The sequence below is a fragment of the Miniopterus natalensis genome, chromosome 16 (assembly GCF_054644295.1).
Source record: "Miniopterus natalensis isolate mMinNat1 chromosome 16, mMinNat1.hap1, whole genome shotgun sequence".
In the NCBI taxonomy this organism is placed as follows: domain Eukaryota; kingdom Metazoa; phylum Chordata; class Mammalia; order Chiroptera; family Miniopteridae; genus Miniopterus; species Miniopterus natalensis.
The window spans coordinates 5,662,383-5,674,558 of NC_142096.1; the positions used below are offsets into that span (position 1 = coordinate 5,662,383).

Sequence of the window (12,176 nt, forward strand, 5' to 3'; positions counted from 1 at the left end):
CTTTCATTCTGTATTCCATAATTTCCAAACATAAGAATAAACTTTTAACATAATTCTTTTCCTTATTGTTTTACATCAGGTTAACATTTATTTTTTTTTAATCCCTTAGAATAGATTGAAATATGTAGGATATGGTGGGAAAGACACAGTGATCAATGATATTTTTTGAGAGAAATATTGAGCGATTAATTTTAATTTTAATTTACATCTTTAAAAAAAGACTTTCTCTGTGAATTTGACTGCTCCAGGTACCTTATGCAAGTGGAATCATTCAGTATTTTTCCTTTTGTGTTTGGCTTATTTCACTTAGCATGAAGCGTTCAAGACTTACCCTGCTGTAGCATATACTAGAACCCCCCCTCCTCTGTCCCTCCCTTCCTCTAATAGGTGTTAATTAGGGAGGCAGGGACTGAGGGAGGGAGGCCTTTCCTCTCCTCCCTTCTCCCCTCCCCTCCATGTTCTTTCCTTTTCTTCCTTATTTTATTCTTTTTAAGTTTGAATAATATTCCATTGTATGTTTATAACACATTTTGTTTATCCATTCATTTCTTATGAATATTTGGGTGGTTTCACCTTTTAGTACTGTGAAAAATGCTGCTATGAACATGGGTGTACAAATATTTGTTTGAGGCCCTGCTTTCAGTTCTTTGGTTATATACCTAGCAGTGCAATTGCTAATTCATATGGTAATTGTATGTTTAATTTTTTGAGACTGTCATTCTGTTTTCCATAGAAGGCTCCATCATTTTATATTTCCACCAGCAATGCGCAAGTGTTCCAATTTCTCTACATCCTTACCAACACTTGTTAACTTTCAGTTTTTTTATAATAGCCATCCTAATGAATATGAAATGGTACCTCACTGTGGTTTTGATTCGCATTTCTCTAATGATTACTAATGTTGAGTATCTCTTCAAGTGCTTAATGGCCATTTATATATCTCCTTTTGAGAAATATATATTCAAGTCCTTTGCCCTGTTTTAAATTGTATTGTTTTAGTTGAGTTGTTGGTGTTTCTTAGATGGTCTGTGTATTAACCCCCTTTTTATATTTGTGATTTGGAAGTTTTTCCTCCAGTTCTTTGGGACCCTGGCCTTTTTAATGTTAAGTCTTTCTTAACCTAACTCCAGAGCCAGAAACTGAGTATACTTCTTTCTCATTGTTTGCTTTTTGTTTGAAATAGCTATCCTTTACATCGGGCACAGTGTTTCTTAAAAATTTGTATAGTTTGAGCAAGTGAAAACTTGTGCATATTAGGAATAGTTCTACTTATTTTTGTAAGTAGGAGAAAGAGTTGAGTTTGTTAGAATTCTTTGGGTTGTTTACAGTTTTTTTTATATGTTTTTATTGATTTCAGAGAGAGGAAGGGATAGGGAGAGATAGAAACATCAATGATGAGTCATTGATCGGCTCCCTCCTTCACACCCCCGACTGGGGATGGAGCCTGCAACCCGGGCATGTGCCCTGATTGGGAATCGAACCACAGTTGCCTGGATCCTAGGTTGATGCTCAACTGCTGAGCTATGCCTGCTGGGCTGTTGTTTACAATTTTATCTTCATAGTAGTTTTTGCTCTTACAGTTTACACACGGGGGTAAGGTCTGGCCCTGCCAAGGCAACCGCAGGCAGGGCCAGACCTCAAAATTCAATAAATTTAGGAGCTTTTTTCATAGCTAATTTTTAAGTTGATAATTTTGTATGGCCCTCGAATGATGTTATAAATATTCAAATGGCCCTTGGCAGGAAAAAGATTCCCCATGACAGGGATGGCTGACTTTTAACAGATTGTTTTTCTGTAGGAAGATTTTATAACTTTCTACACCAGGGAGATCTTTTCCTGTTTAATTTTCTTCTCATTTTAAACATGTTCTAAAGATACATACCTGTTGCACTCTTCAAAAGATGGAGTGCTTGACAGTCTTTAGATTATAGAGCAGTTCATTACTGCCAACTAAAACAAAATTAAAGCTAATGAACAACCAATTAAATAAACAAATGACCATTTATTTGGTTTCTTCTTTGCTGAATAGGCTTCAGGAGGACATACGAGGTTTTAGAAACAGTAGGAAGATTGGGGTCTTAGTACCTATTTTTAACATGATTCGTAAACACCTCATGGTTCCCATACATCTGGGCATGTGTACACACGCACACACACACACACACACACACACACACACACACACACACACGTGTTTTGAAATCCATAAACATGTTGGCTTCTTCACCTTTTTACTATTTGTAATAGTGTTTATTAATTTTGGAAAACATGAGTTTTTTTTAAAAGTGGTAATACTAAAGGAATCCAAAATGATTTTTTGAGCATTAGTCATTAAAAATACTACCATAGGGTTAGTGCTCATTGCTATTCAGTTTGAAATCTAAGAGAATAATGAACTATAGTTCTTTGGTGTATTAAGTGGTAAGTCATTTCAGCCAAGGCACTTATTTTGATTACAAGATTATTTCTGTCATGATAGATGTTAACATTATTTTAACAGTATGAATGAAATAATATATTTTAACAAATCAAGCAGATACGAACACAGTTCTGTGTATGATCACAGAGCTAGATATTTCAGAATAGACTGGGATTTGTATCTTAGTCTCTGAAAAGTTGAGTGTTGTTTGCTTTTTAGCTCTGTCAAATCCCTTTGAAACTGACATACATTGCTGGTGTAGGTTTCTATTTCACAGATAGATGAATCAAAGTATGATTCATTCATAAAGATTCAAACTCATTAAAATGTGTGAAGGACTTCTGAAATTGTGATCTTATTTCAGTCAAATAGATCTGTAGTACTTAAATATTTATATGTCTTTTAAATAAGTTTAGGGTAGTTGAGAGTGAGAAATACAGCAATCATCATTTGTCTTTGGCTTAATTCATATATTCATTTTGTGTCTGAATTTGAATTTCCTTTAAAAAAATGCTCCTTTTGCCCATCTAAAGTTTCATATTGGACACTTAAGAATGTGCTATCTTGTGAGACCTGAAGGGTGGGGTGTTAAGTACAGATTTTACTGCCTTAAAAGAAACAAAATATGCATGCTTGCTTTATTTTATGTCATTAGCTTACACATTAGAGTGGTTAAGCATGATCACAATGAAAATACTTCATTTTGATCAATTTCTTCATTATATCATGTTGTCAGATTTGATTCAGAAAGTTCTTAGTGTAAACTCTTCTCATACTAGCTTTCTCTTTTGATTTGGGTAATGTGTTGAAATATTTTTTTCTGCTTTTGTATTGTAATAACTCCCTTTGTAGCAAATTAGCTCAGTTTAAACCACACTTCTTAAAGTAAATGGTTGGTTTAGTCTTATTAGTACTAAAGTGTGATCATTTTATTTGAGCTCTAATCTCATGTCAGGCGTAAAACAGTGGAGCACATGCCAGGTGGCTCTGTGCGTGATGTAACAGCCTTCCACCCTATGGAATTCTGTGTTGTGTGTGACTTGGGGCACACTTGCCCTGTCTCGTTACTGAAACCATCTTTCCACTATTAACCAAGCATTTCCTTGCATACTTGTTAGAACCCTTCTTTTTTTTGCTCACACTTTCTGTTTTTGTCTTCTGCTTACTTTTCCTACTGACTACTAACTTTTTAACAGGACTGAATCTTCTTTTGTATCTTTATGGGGATGATTAAAGCAGGGAAAGACAACCAGGATAGACAGCAAGCATATTTTCTTTAATTTTGTGAACAACATTCCCCAGTTTTATTTTTTTCAAGCTCTAGTGAGCTTTTCCACTATATTTGTCTGCCTTTTTGCACACTTGAGATTGTTATTTGTTCATTCATTCAGATATATTCCGTAGATATGCGATGAATGCCTGTTAAGTGCCAAACACTTTGCAGGGCCCTGCCTGGAGATGCCCCAGGAAACAACACAGGCAAGATACCTGATCTCACTGCAGTGGAAGTTAGGAAAAGGGTGTATAAGGAGAGAAAACTGCTCTAAGAGGCAGTGTATATTGTCTTTTAAAATCTAATTATAAAATTATCCTTTTAGCTGGTCTTCGGTCTTGGAAGATGTTTACATATTTTTTTATTATATAATATTTTTGAGTTATCAATATTTTTCTATTTAATTTTTAAAAGTTATTTTTATTTGAAGTGAAAACCGTCTAATTAGTAGTGGAGCAGACAGTGATAGGAATTGAAAGATAGGTTCCTACAGATAAATGAAAACTCATTGAATAAATAAATTATATATATTATTGTTTTATTTTGCAGTTTTTAAAAAAAATTATCCTCACCCGAGGAGTGAGGATATTTTTTCCATTACTCTTCAGAGAGAGTGAAAGGGAAGGATGGGGGGGAGAGAGACACACACATTGACGGGTTGCCTCCCGCGTGTGTCCTGACTGGGGGCAGAGAGGGACTACCCACAATCCAGGTTATGTGCCCTTGACTGGGAATCAAACCCAAAACCCTTTGGTGTGCAGGCCAACGCTCTGACCAATGAGCCACACCTGCCAGGGCTAGAGAGGTGTTTTTAATCGCCAGCTGACTTACATGTCTACAAGCCAGGTTTTTGTTTTTTTTTTAAACATATTTTTATTGATTTCAGAGAGAGGAAAGGAGAGGGAGAGAGAGAGATAGAAACATCAATGATGAGAGAGTCATTGATTGAGCCCGCAACCCGAGCATGTGCCCTGACTGGGAATCGGACCTGAATCGCCTGGATCTTAGGTCGATGCTCAACCGCTGAGTCACGCCTGGCCGGGCTGGTTTGTTTTTAGAAGGTAGTTCTAATTATGTCCTTCCCCTGCCTAAAATACTTTGCTTCTCAGAGGTTTTACTGTAAAAATTAAAATCTTTAAAACATTCTGTGATGCTCTCCAAATCTGGCCCCTTTTTGGCTGTCTAGATTCATCTGATTATTTTTCCTCCCCATCCTCTCCCACCTTAAAAAAATTTTTTTTATTCTCATATGAGGATATGTCTTTTTATTGATTCTAGAGAGAGAGGAAGGGCGGGGGAGAGAGAGAAACATTGATGTGAGAGAGAAACATTGATTGGTTGACACCTGTATGTGCCCGGACAGGATGGAACCTGCAGCCTTTAGGTGTACGGGATGACACTCCAACCAACTGAGCCACCTGGCCAGGGCCTCTCCCACCTTTTTGCTCTTTTTCAGTTTGTTTTCTTTCAACCTAGTCTTTCACCATATTGTTTCACTAGTCCTAGCCTAAATAGTCTTTATTCACCCCTCACATATTGGCCCAATTGTTATTTTCTCTGATTAAATCACATCCTTCTAATAAGTGTGGGATATTGTTCCTGTTTTTCACTGTACTTTTCATAGAAATAATTTTAGTCTAGTTGATTATTTAATAACATTCCTAATTTTTAAAAAGAAACTTAAGTTCCATAAGGACCATCTCTTTTTTCTGTGGAGGACATTTTAAAACTTTGAATGTATGGTAGGCACAAGAGAATATTTTTTGACATACAGCTGGTCATTTTTTCCGAGTGATTCTAGTATTATTTTGTTGTCTGATTGATTTAGATTGTATGCTTTTTTGACAGCCAAGTCTGTTTCCTTTTTATTTATGTAACTCATGTAAAATATGCTCTGGGCCAAAGGAAAAACCAATGACTTTAATGAATGACTGAAATGGAACTAAAATTATAGCGATTTTCCTAATCAGAATTTTCAAGGTTCTATTTGAATGTTACTAATCGTATATATAAAATATATTGCATAAATATACTTTATTTCTCTCTTTTTCCCCGAGAAGTTAAACATTTTTATTTCAGTAGATGAATAACTTGTTTAGCAGGTGATGAGACTAATGAAGATACAGCATTTGCTTCTTTTGTATTTTGTTTGTTTGTTACCACCCATACTTGGAGTGGAGGCTTTAGTCATATACACATACATATCCATTAAAATTATACCTGTATCTCTGAATGCGTAAAATCAATAGACAGAGGACTGTGGGTGTATATGCTAAACTCTTAAAAAGTGGTTACCTGTGGGGAGTGGAGTGGGGTCAGAAGGAGAAAAGTAGAGCTGATTTTTTTTTTTTCATATATCTTTATTGAGTTCAGAGAGAGGGAGGAAAAGGGAGAGAAAGAGATCAACATCAATGATGAGAGAGTCATTGATCGGCTGCCTCCTGCACGCCCCCAACTGGGGATCGAGCCTGCAACCTGAGCATGTGCCATAACCGGAAATTGAACTGTGATCTCCTGGATCCTAGGTTGATACTCAACCGCTGAGCCATGCCCGGCTGGGCAAGTAGAGCTGATTCAACCGTTTCTTGTACTTATCATTTAATTAAAAACTTTTTTCATTTAAGTATTGATGTTTAAATTAAAGAGTCATTGTATACAGAACTAAATATAAATTTCTTAGCTGTTAAAACTGCTTTCATTTCTAAGTTGAGTTAGTGAAGTTTTGTACTCATTTTATTTTGGAAAAAGTGATCTAATCTTATTTTACTGTACAGGATATGAGTAATAACAAAAATACATTTTTGGAACCAATTTGTAAGGTTCAAACTTTGCATTTGGGGATTCTATATAAATCTTTAGATCCAGCTGTTGCTGAGGCTATTCTTTCAATTGCTATGAGGTGTGTTGATTTTAAAAGAATGGATGGCTGTTCTTCAGGTTTATTTAGGGCAAAAATTTTATGGTATTCCTATGAACGTGAATGGATTGTATAAGTTAATTCCTTTACATCGAGTAGTAAGAACCACTTCCACATTTTTATTTAAAAATTTGAAGAAAGAATTTTCTTTATAGAAATGCTATATTGGTCCAGAAATTTCACCAGCTTTGTATTATAATGTCAGCAGATGGTACAAGTAGAATCTTTTAAAATATTTGTTAATTAGGGCATATTAATTTTTAGTCTTTGCTACTACACGATCAAGACCTGCATGTTTCTATTTCCTTAAATTTATCCTGGAGTTTGTCCAAGTTTAGTTTTAATGAGTTGTTTATCCCACTAGTTACATTAGGATTTATTTTCCCCTAGAGAGTAATGTTTACATTGATAGTTTTTAAACCTATTCTGTAAAATGAACATGTGTTCAGACTAGGACTTAGGGATATGTGAAGTAGCCATTTGTTAAATAAATTATTTTCACCAACTTAACTGTTAAAATGTAGGTTTAGTGATATTAAAAAAAAGGTAAACTCAGAAGTTTTTAGATACCTTTTGTATAAATTTTATTGAGCTGTTTTATTTTAAACAAAGTTTAAATTGCGGTGGCATAACTCACAAGGAAAATTATACTTTTATTGTGCATTTTCATTGACATTTTAATGAGCCCCCCCCCAAAGCTTTAAAAAAGCTGTAAAAGCTATCGATTTGTTTAAAAACCTCTGAAGCAAATATGGTATAATATTATGGTTTAATCAATTGGGTTTATGAAGTGGATACATTTGTGTTCATTTCCTATATTTGTTAGCCTGTTAGAAATATTTCACAATTGACAAAAGCAAAAGAGAAAAAAATCCTCTTCATTGATACTGTTATACAAACAGCAGGTACATTATATAAATTACCATCTATTGCCAAATAATTTTAAAATAGTTTATTTTAGTTCCAATGCTACTGGAGTGCTTAACAGACATATAATAAAATGTACTTTTATTTGTAGTTGGTTACAGCTGGAAAATAAAACAAATCACAAAAACATGTCCTATGTGTATGATATAACTTACTTGTTTATTATTGAATTCTGGCTTTTGTACAAAGTGAATTATTTCCTTTGATGTTGAATTAAGTTGAATCTGAAGGAGGGAATTGCCCCCTACCCTTGGGCATTATTAAAATGTAGAATAAATTAATCTTTTAAAATTTGCATATGTTTAAGTTTTTATTTAAGTCTATGTTATCCATTTGGGAACTATTTTATGTGACATATGATGGCTTGAAAGTTAGAGTACCATATACAGTAGCTGAATTTGTTATGAAATAGTAAAGCCCCACTTGTAAAAAGAATCCCAACTCTAATTTTGCCTTATAAATAAATATTGCTGTGGTTATAAGAACATAGCTCTTGCTACACCATAGGACTTCTCAAATACCACAGTGTATCTGGCTGAAGACAGAGTAGCTAGATTAACTGTACATTTTTATGTTGTAGGTGTTCCAAATATCTGTTTTCTTTACTAAAATATAACACATGCATTTTTTCCCTCAACCACCTCAGAGTGTCTCACAGGAGCCCTTACATAACATTGTTTTAGCACTTATTATGTTTAACTTATAATTCGTTTGCCTCACACTGGACTCTGAATTCTTTGAGTATAAAGACACTGCCCTTTTCTTCAGATGCTGGCAAAGAACTTGTATCTTTTAAGCTTTAAATATTAAATGGAATTGATTTTCACTACAATCATCTGTGGTAGATTTGGCAGGAGTTATTTTACTTGTTTTTTAAAGAGGAAAGCAAAGCTCAGAAAGGTTATGTAATTTTTTCCACCTAAAAACATAAAACAAATAAGTGTTTTAGCCAGAATTGGAACTCAGATTTTAAAAACTTCATGTCTTACATCCAGTACCTTAAATGAAAAACTTTGAAAGTAAGGTTAAAGATTTAAAAATATAAATAAATTCCAGAAATAGAACTTTACAGTCAGACTTGATAGCATCTCAGAGGAATGGCTGGGTATTTGATACCTTAATTTATCTTTTAGTGTCTTATTTTCCTTATCTTAAAAATGAAGATAATGGTAACACCTCTCTCAAAGAGTACTCGGGCAGGATTCAATGAGGTAATCAATAGAAGACATTGAGAACAATGTTTATCTGCTAGAAAATTCTCTTTAAGCGTTAAATATTATTATTTCACTGGTTTTTTTGATGATGATGATGATGATTGACTTTATTGAAAAGTATAATTGCATGAGCAGAATTTATGTGTGTGAATTGAGTTTGTATTTTTATTTTTTATTAGTGTAAGATCTTCTGAAATAGTGAAATTTGTTTAAAGTTAGTAGAATTGTGTATCCTCTTGATAATTATATTTTAAAATATTTCTAATATATACTTTTCTTTCCTGGCAACTTAATTCATTTTGTATGTGGTTGTTTGTAAATGCTATTTACTGTGTTGCCATTCTTTCTGTTCTCTTATGCAGGACCAAAAGATCTCAGATTGCTGTAACTGAAGGTATATTTGAACTTCCGAATCTGACAATTCAAGCTACAAGAGCACAGACACTTTTGCTGCAAGCAATATATCAAAGTTGGTCTCATATTGGAAACATCAGCTCTTCAGCAGTGAATGAAGCTTTGATGAATGAAGTTTTCCAAACTGTAGGTAAGAACACAGTCCTTTTGACAAGTATATGGGGAATTCTGATTAGTGGTGACTAATGTTTTATCATCCAGATCCATATGTGTAATAGGCTCAGCTTAAATTGTGCAGTGTAGTTAGCTATTTAGTTGTGTTCCCTGCCACCAGTTTCTGGATATATTTTATATTTGCAAAAGATTTTTTTTTTACCAACTCCTCCTACAGTTGATTCTTTGGCTTTACATGGATAACTTTTGAGGGGATCAATATGTGTGTTTGAAATGATAACCAAATCTAATATAAATACATGTTTGATTATGCTGATAGAGTAGAATAAAATACTTGATCATAATACTTTAAGAGTTGGTAAGCAAATTATCCTTTTTGTGTGCAACATGATGTTTTGAGATGCATAATGAAATAATTACTAGTGAAGCTAATTAACATGTATGTCTCCTCACATAGTTACAATTTTTTTCCTGTGGTGAGAGTACTTGAAATCTACTCTTAGCAAAGGGAGTATTTAGTACAGTATTGCTGACTGTAGTCATTGTGCCACACATTAGATTTTAGAGCTCATTCATCCTATATAACTGCAGCTTTGTACCCTTTGACCAGCATCTCTCATTGCCCCCTCCACCTTGGCTCTGGTAACCACTGTTCTATGTAATTCACTTTTTTAAGATTCCACATGTAACAGAGATCACATAAGCATTAATCTTAATACCAAAAGGTGGAAACAACACAAATGTCTATAACTGATGAATGTACAGTGGAATATTATTCAGACATAAAAAGGAATAAAGTACTGATAAGTGCTACAGTGTGGAGAACCTTGAAAACAGTATGCTAAGAGGTAGAAGCCAGATGTAAAAGTCACATATTATGATTCCACTTATATGAAATGCTTATAATAGACAAATCTATAGAGACAGGAAGTAGATTAATGGCTGCTGGAGTGTGGGGAGGAGGAGGAATGCTAGTGGCTGCTAATGGGCATGAGTTTGAGGGTAATGAAAATGTTCTGGAATTAGATGGTGCTGATGTTTTTATGCTTGTGAATATGCTCAATTCCACTTAATTGTACACTTTAAAAGGGGTAAATTTTTTGTTACACAAATTTTATCTCATTCCAAAAAATTTTTTGAACTGATGAATATTTAAGCAGACTAGCTTATGTGTTAATGTCTGAATGTTTGTTTCCACCAAAATTCGTCTGTTGAAACTCTAAGGCCCAGTGTAATGGTGTTAGGAAGTGGGGTCTTTGTATATAAGAGTTTGAAAAGAATCAGACAGGATTAAATAGAATGCATGTAATGTAAGATAAACTTGTGTTATGTTTATTATACTTATATACATGAAAGTTGTACTTTATTAGTAAATGCAATTATTGCTCTAATTTTTTTTTTTTTTTTTTTGGTAAGAGGTATTAAAATTCTGTGTAATTGCTTCTTAAAATTTGGGTTTTAGAAACTGAGAGGATATGAGTGTGAGAAATGCTTGAATAACAAAAAGGAGAAAACCTCATATCTTTCCAAAGACAGAACTAAAATAATTTGATAATAAGCAATTAATGATATGCTTTTCAAATTTTAAAATTCCTTAGCAAGAAAATGTAGTATAGACATATCTCATTTTATTGCGCTTTACTTTATTGCAATCCAGAGATACTGTGTTTTTACTTTTTGAAGGTTTGTGGCAACTCTGTCCAGCAAGTCTGTCAGTGCCATTTTTCTAACAGCATTTGCTCACTTCATGTCTCTGTGTCACATTTTGGTAATTCTTGCAATATTTCAAACTTTTTCATTATTATTATATTTGTTATGGTGATCTGTGATCAGTGATCTTTGGTGTTACTATTGTAATTCTTTTGGGGCACTATGAACCACACCTGTATAAGAGGGCAAGCTTAATAAGTGTGTGTGTTCTGACTGTTGGACTGATCAGCCGTTCTCCTGTCTCCCTCCCTCTGCTCTCTGTTCCCTGAGATACAACAATATTGAAATTAGGCAGTTAATAACCCTACAGTGGCCTCTAAGTGTCTAAGTGAAAGGAAGAGTTGCATGCCTCTCACTTTAAATCAAAAGCTTGATATGATTAAGTTTAGTGAGGAAGGCATGTAAAAAGCCTGGGCCAAAAGCTAGGCTTCTTGCTCCAAACAGCCAAGTTGTGAATGCAAAGGAAAAGTTCTTGGAGGAGATTAAAAGTGCTACTCCAGTGAACACACAAATGATAAAAAAGTAAAGCAGCTAATTGCTGATATGGAGACAGTTTTAGTGGTCTGCGCAGATAAAACCAGCACAATATTCCCTTAAGCTAAAGCTGAATCTAGAGCAAGGCCCCCTCTCCAATTTTATGACAGCTGAAAGAGAGAGATAAGGAAGCTGCAGAAGAAAAATAGAAGTTGGTTGATGAGGCCATCTCCATAAAATATAAAAGTGCAAGGTAAAGCAACAAGTGCTGATGTAAGCTGCAGCAAGTTATCCAGAAGATCTAGCTAAGATAATTAATGAAGATGGCTACACTAAACAACAGATTTTCAATGTAGATAAAATAGCCTTCTATTGGAAGAAGATGCCATCTAGGACTTTGAAAGCCGGAGAGGAGAAGTCAGTGCCTGGCTTCAAAGAACAGGTAGACTCTCTTGTTAGGGACTAATGCAGCTGATTAAGTTGAAGCCATTGCTCATTTAACATTCTGAAAATTCAGGGCCCTTAAGAATTACACTTCATCTACTCTGCCTATGCTCTCTAAATGGAACAACAAAGCCTGGATGATAGCACATCTGTTTACAACATGGTTTACTGAATATTTTAAGCCCACTGTTGAGACCTCCTGCTCAGGAAAAAGATTCCTTTCAAAATATTACTGCTCATTGACAATGCATTTGGTCACCCAAGAGCTCT

General features: G+C 34.5%; 1 protein-coding gene across 4 annotated transcripts in view; it reads left to right on the forward strand.

The window, feature by feature from the left end:
- VPS13B (vacuolar protein sorting 13 homolog B) overlaps positions 1-12,176 on the forward strand; it is a 454,216-nt gene that overhangs the window by 53,050 nt on the left and 388,990 nt on the right. For all 4 annotated transcript variants that reach the window (XM_087825303.1, XM_087825300.1, XM_087825302.1 and 1 more), the window contains exon 17: positions 9,113-9,294. In XM_087825303.1, the coding sequence (XP_087681429.1) occupies positions 9,113-9,294 (182 nt within the window). The remainder of the gene's footprint in view (positions 1-9,112; positions 9,295-12,176) is intronic.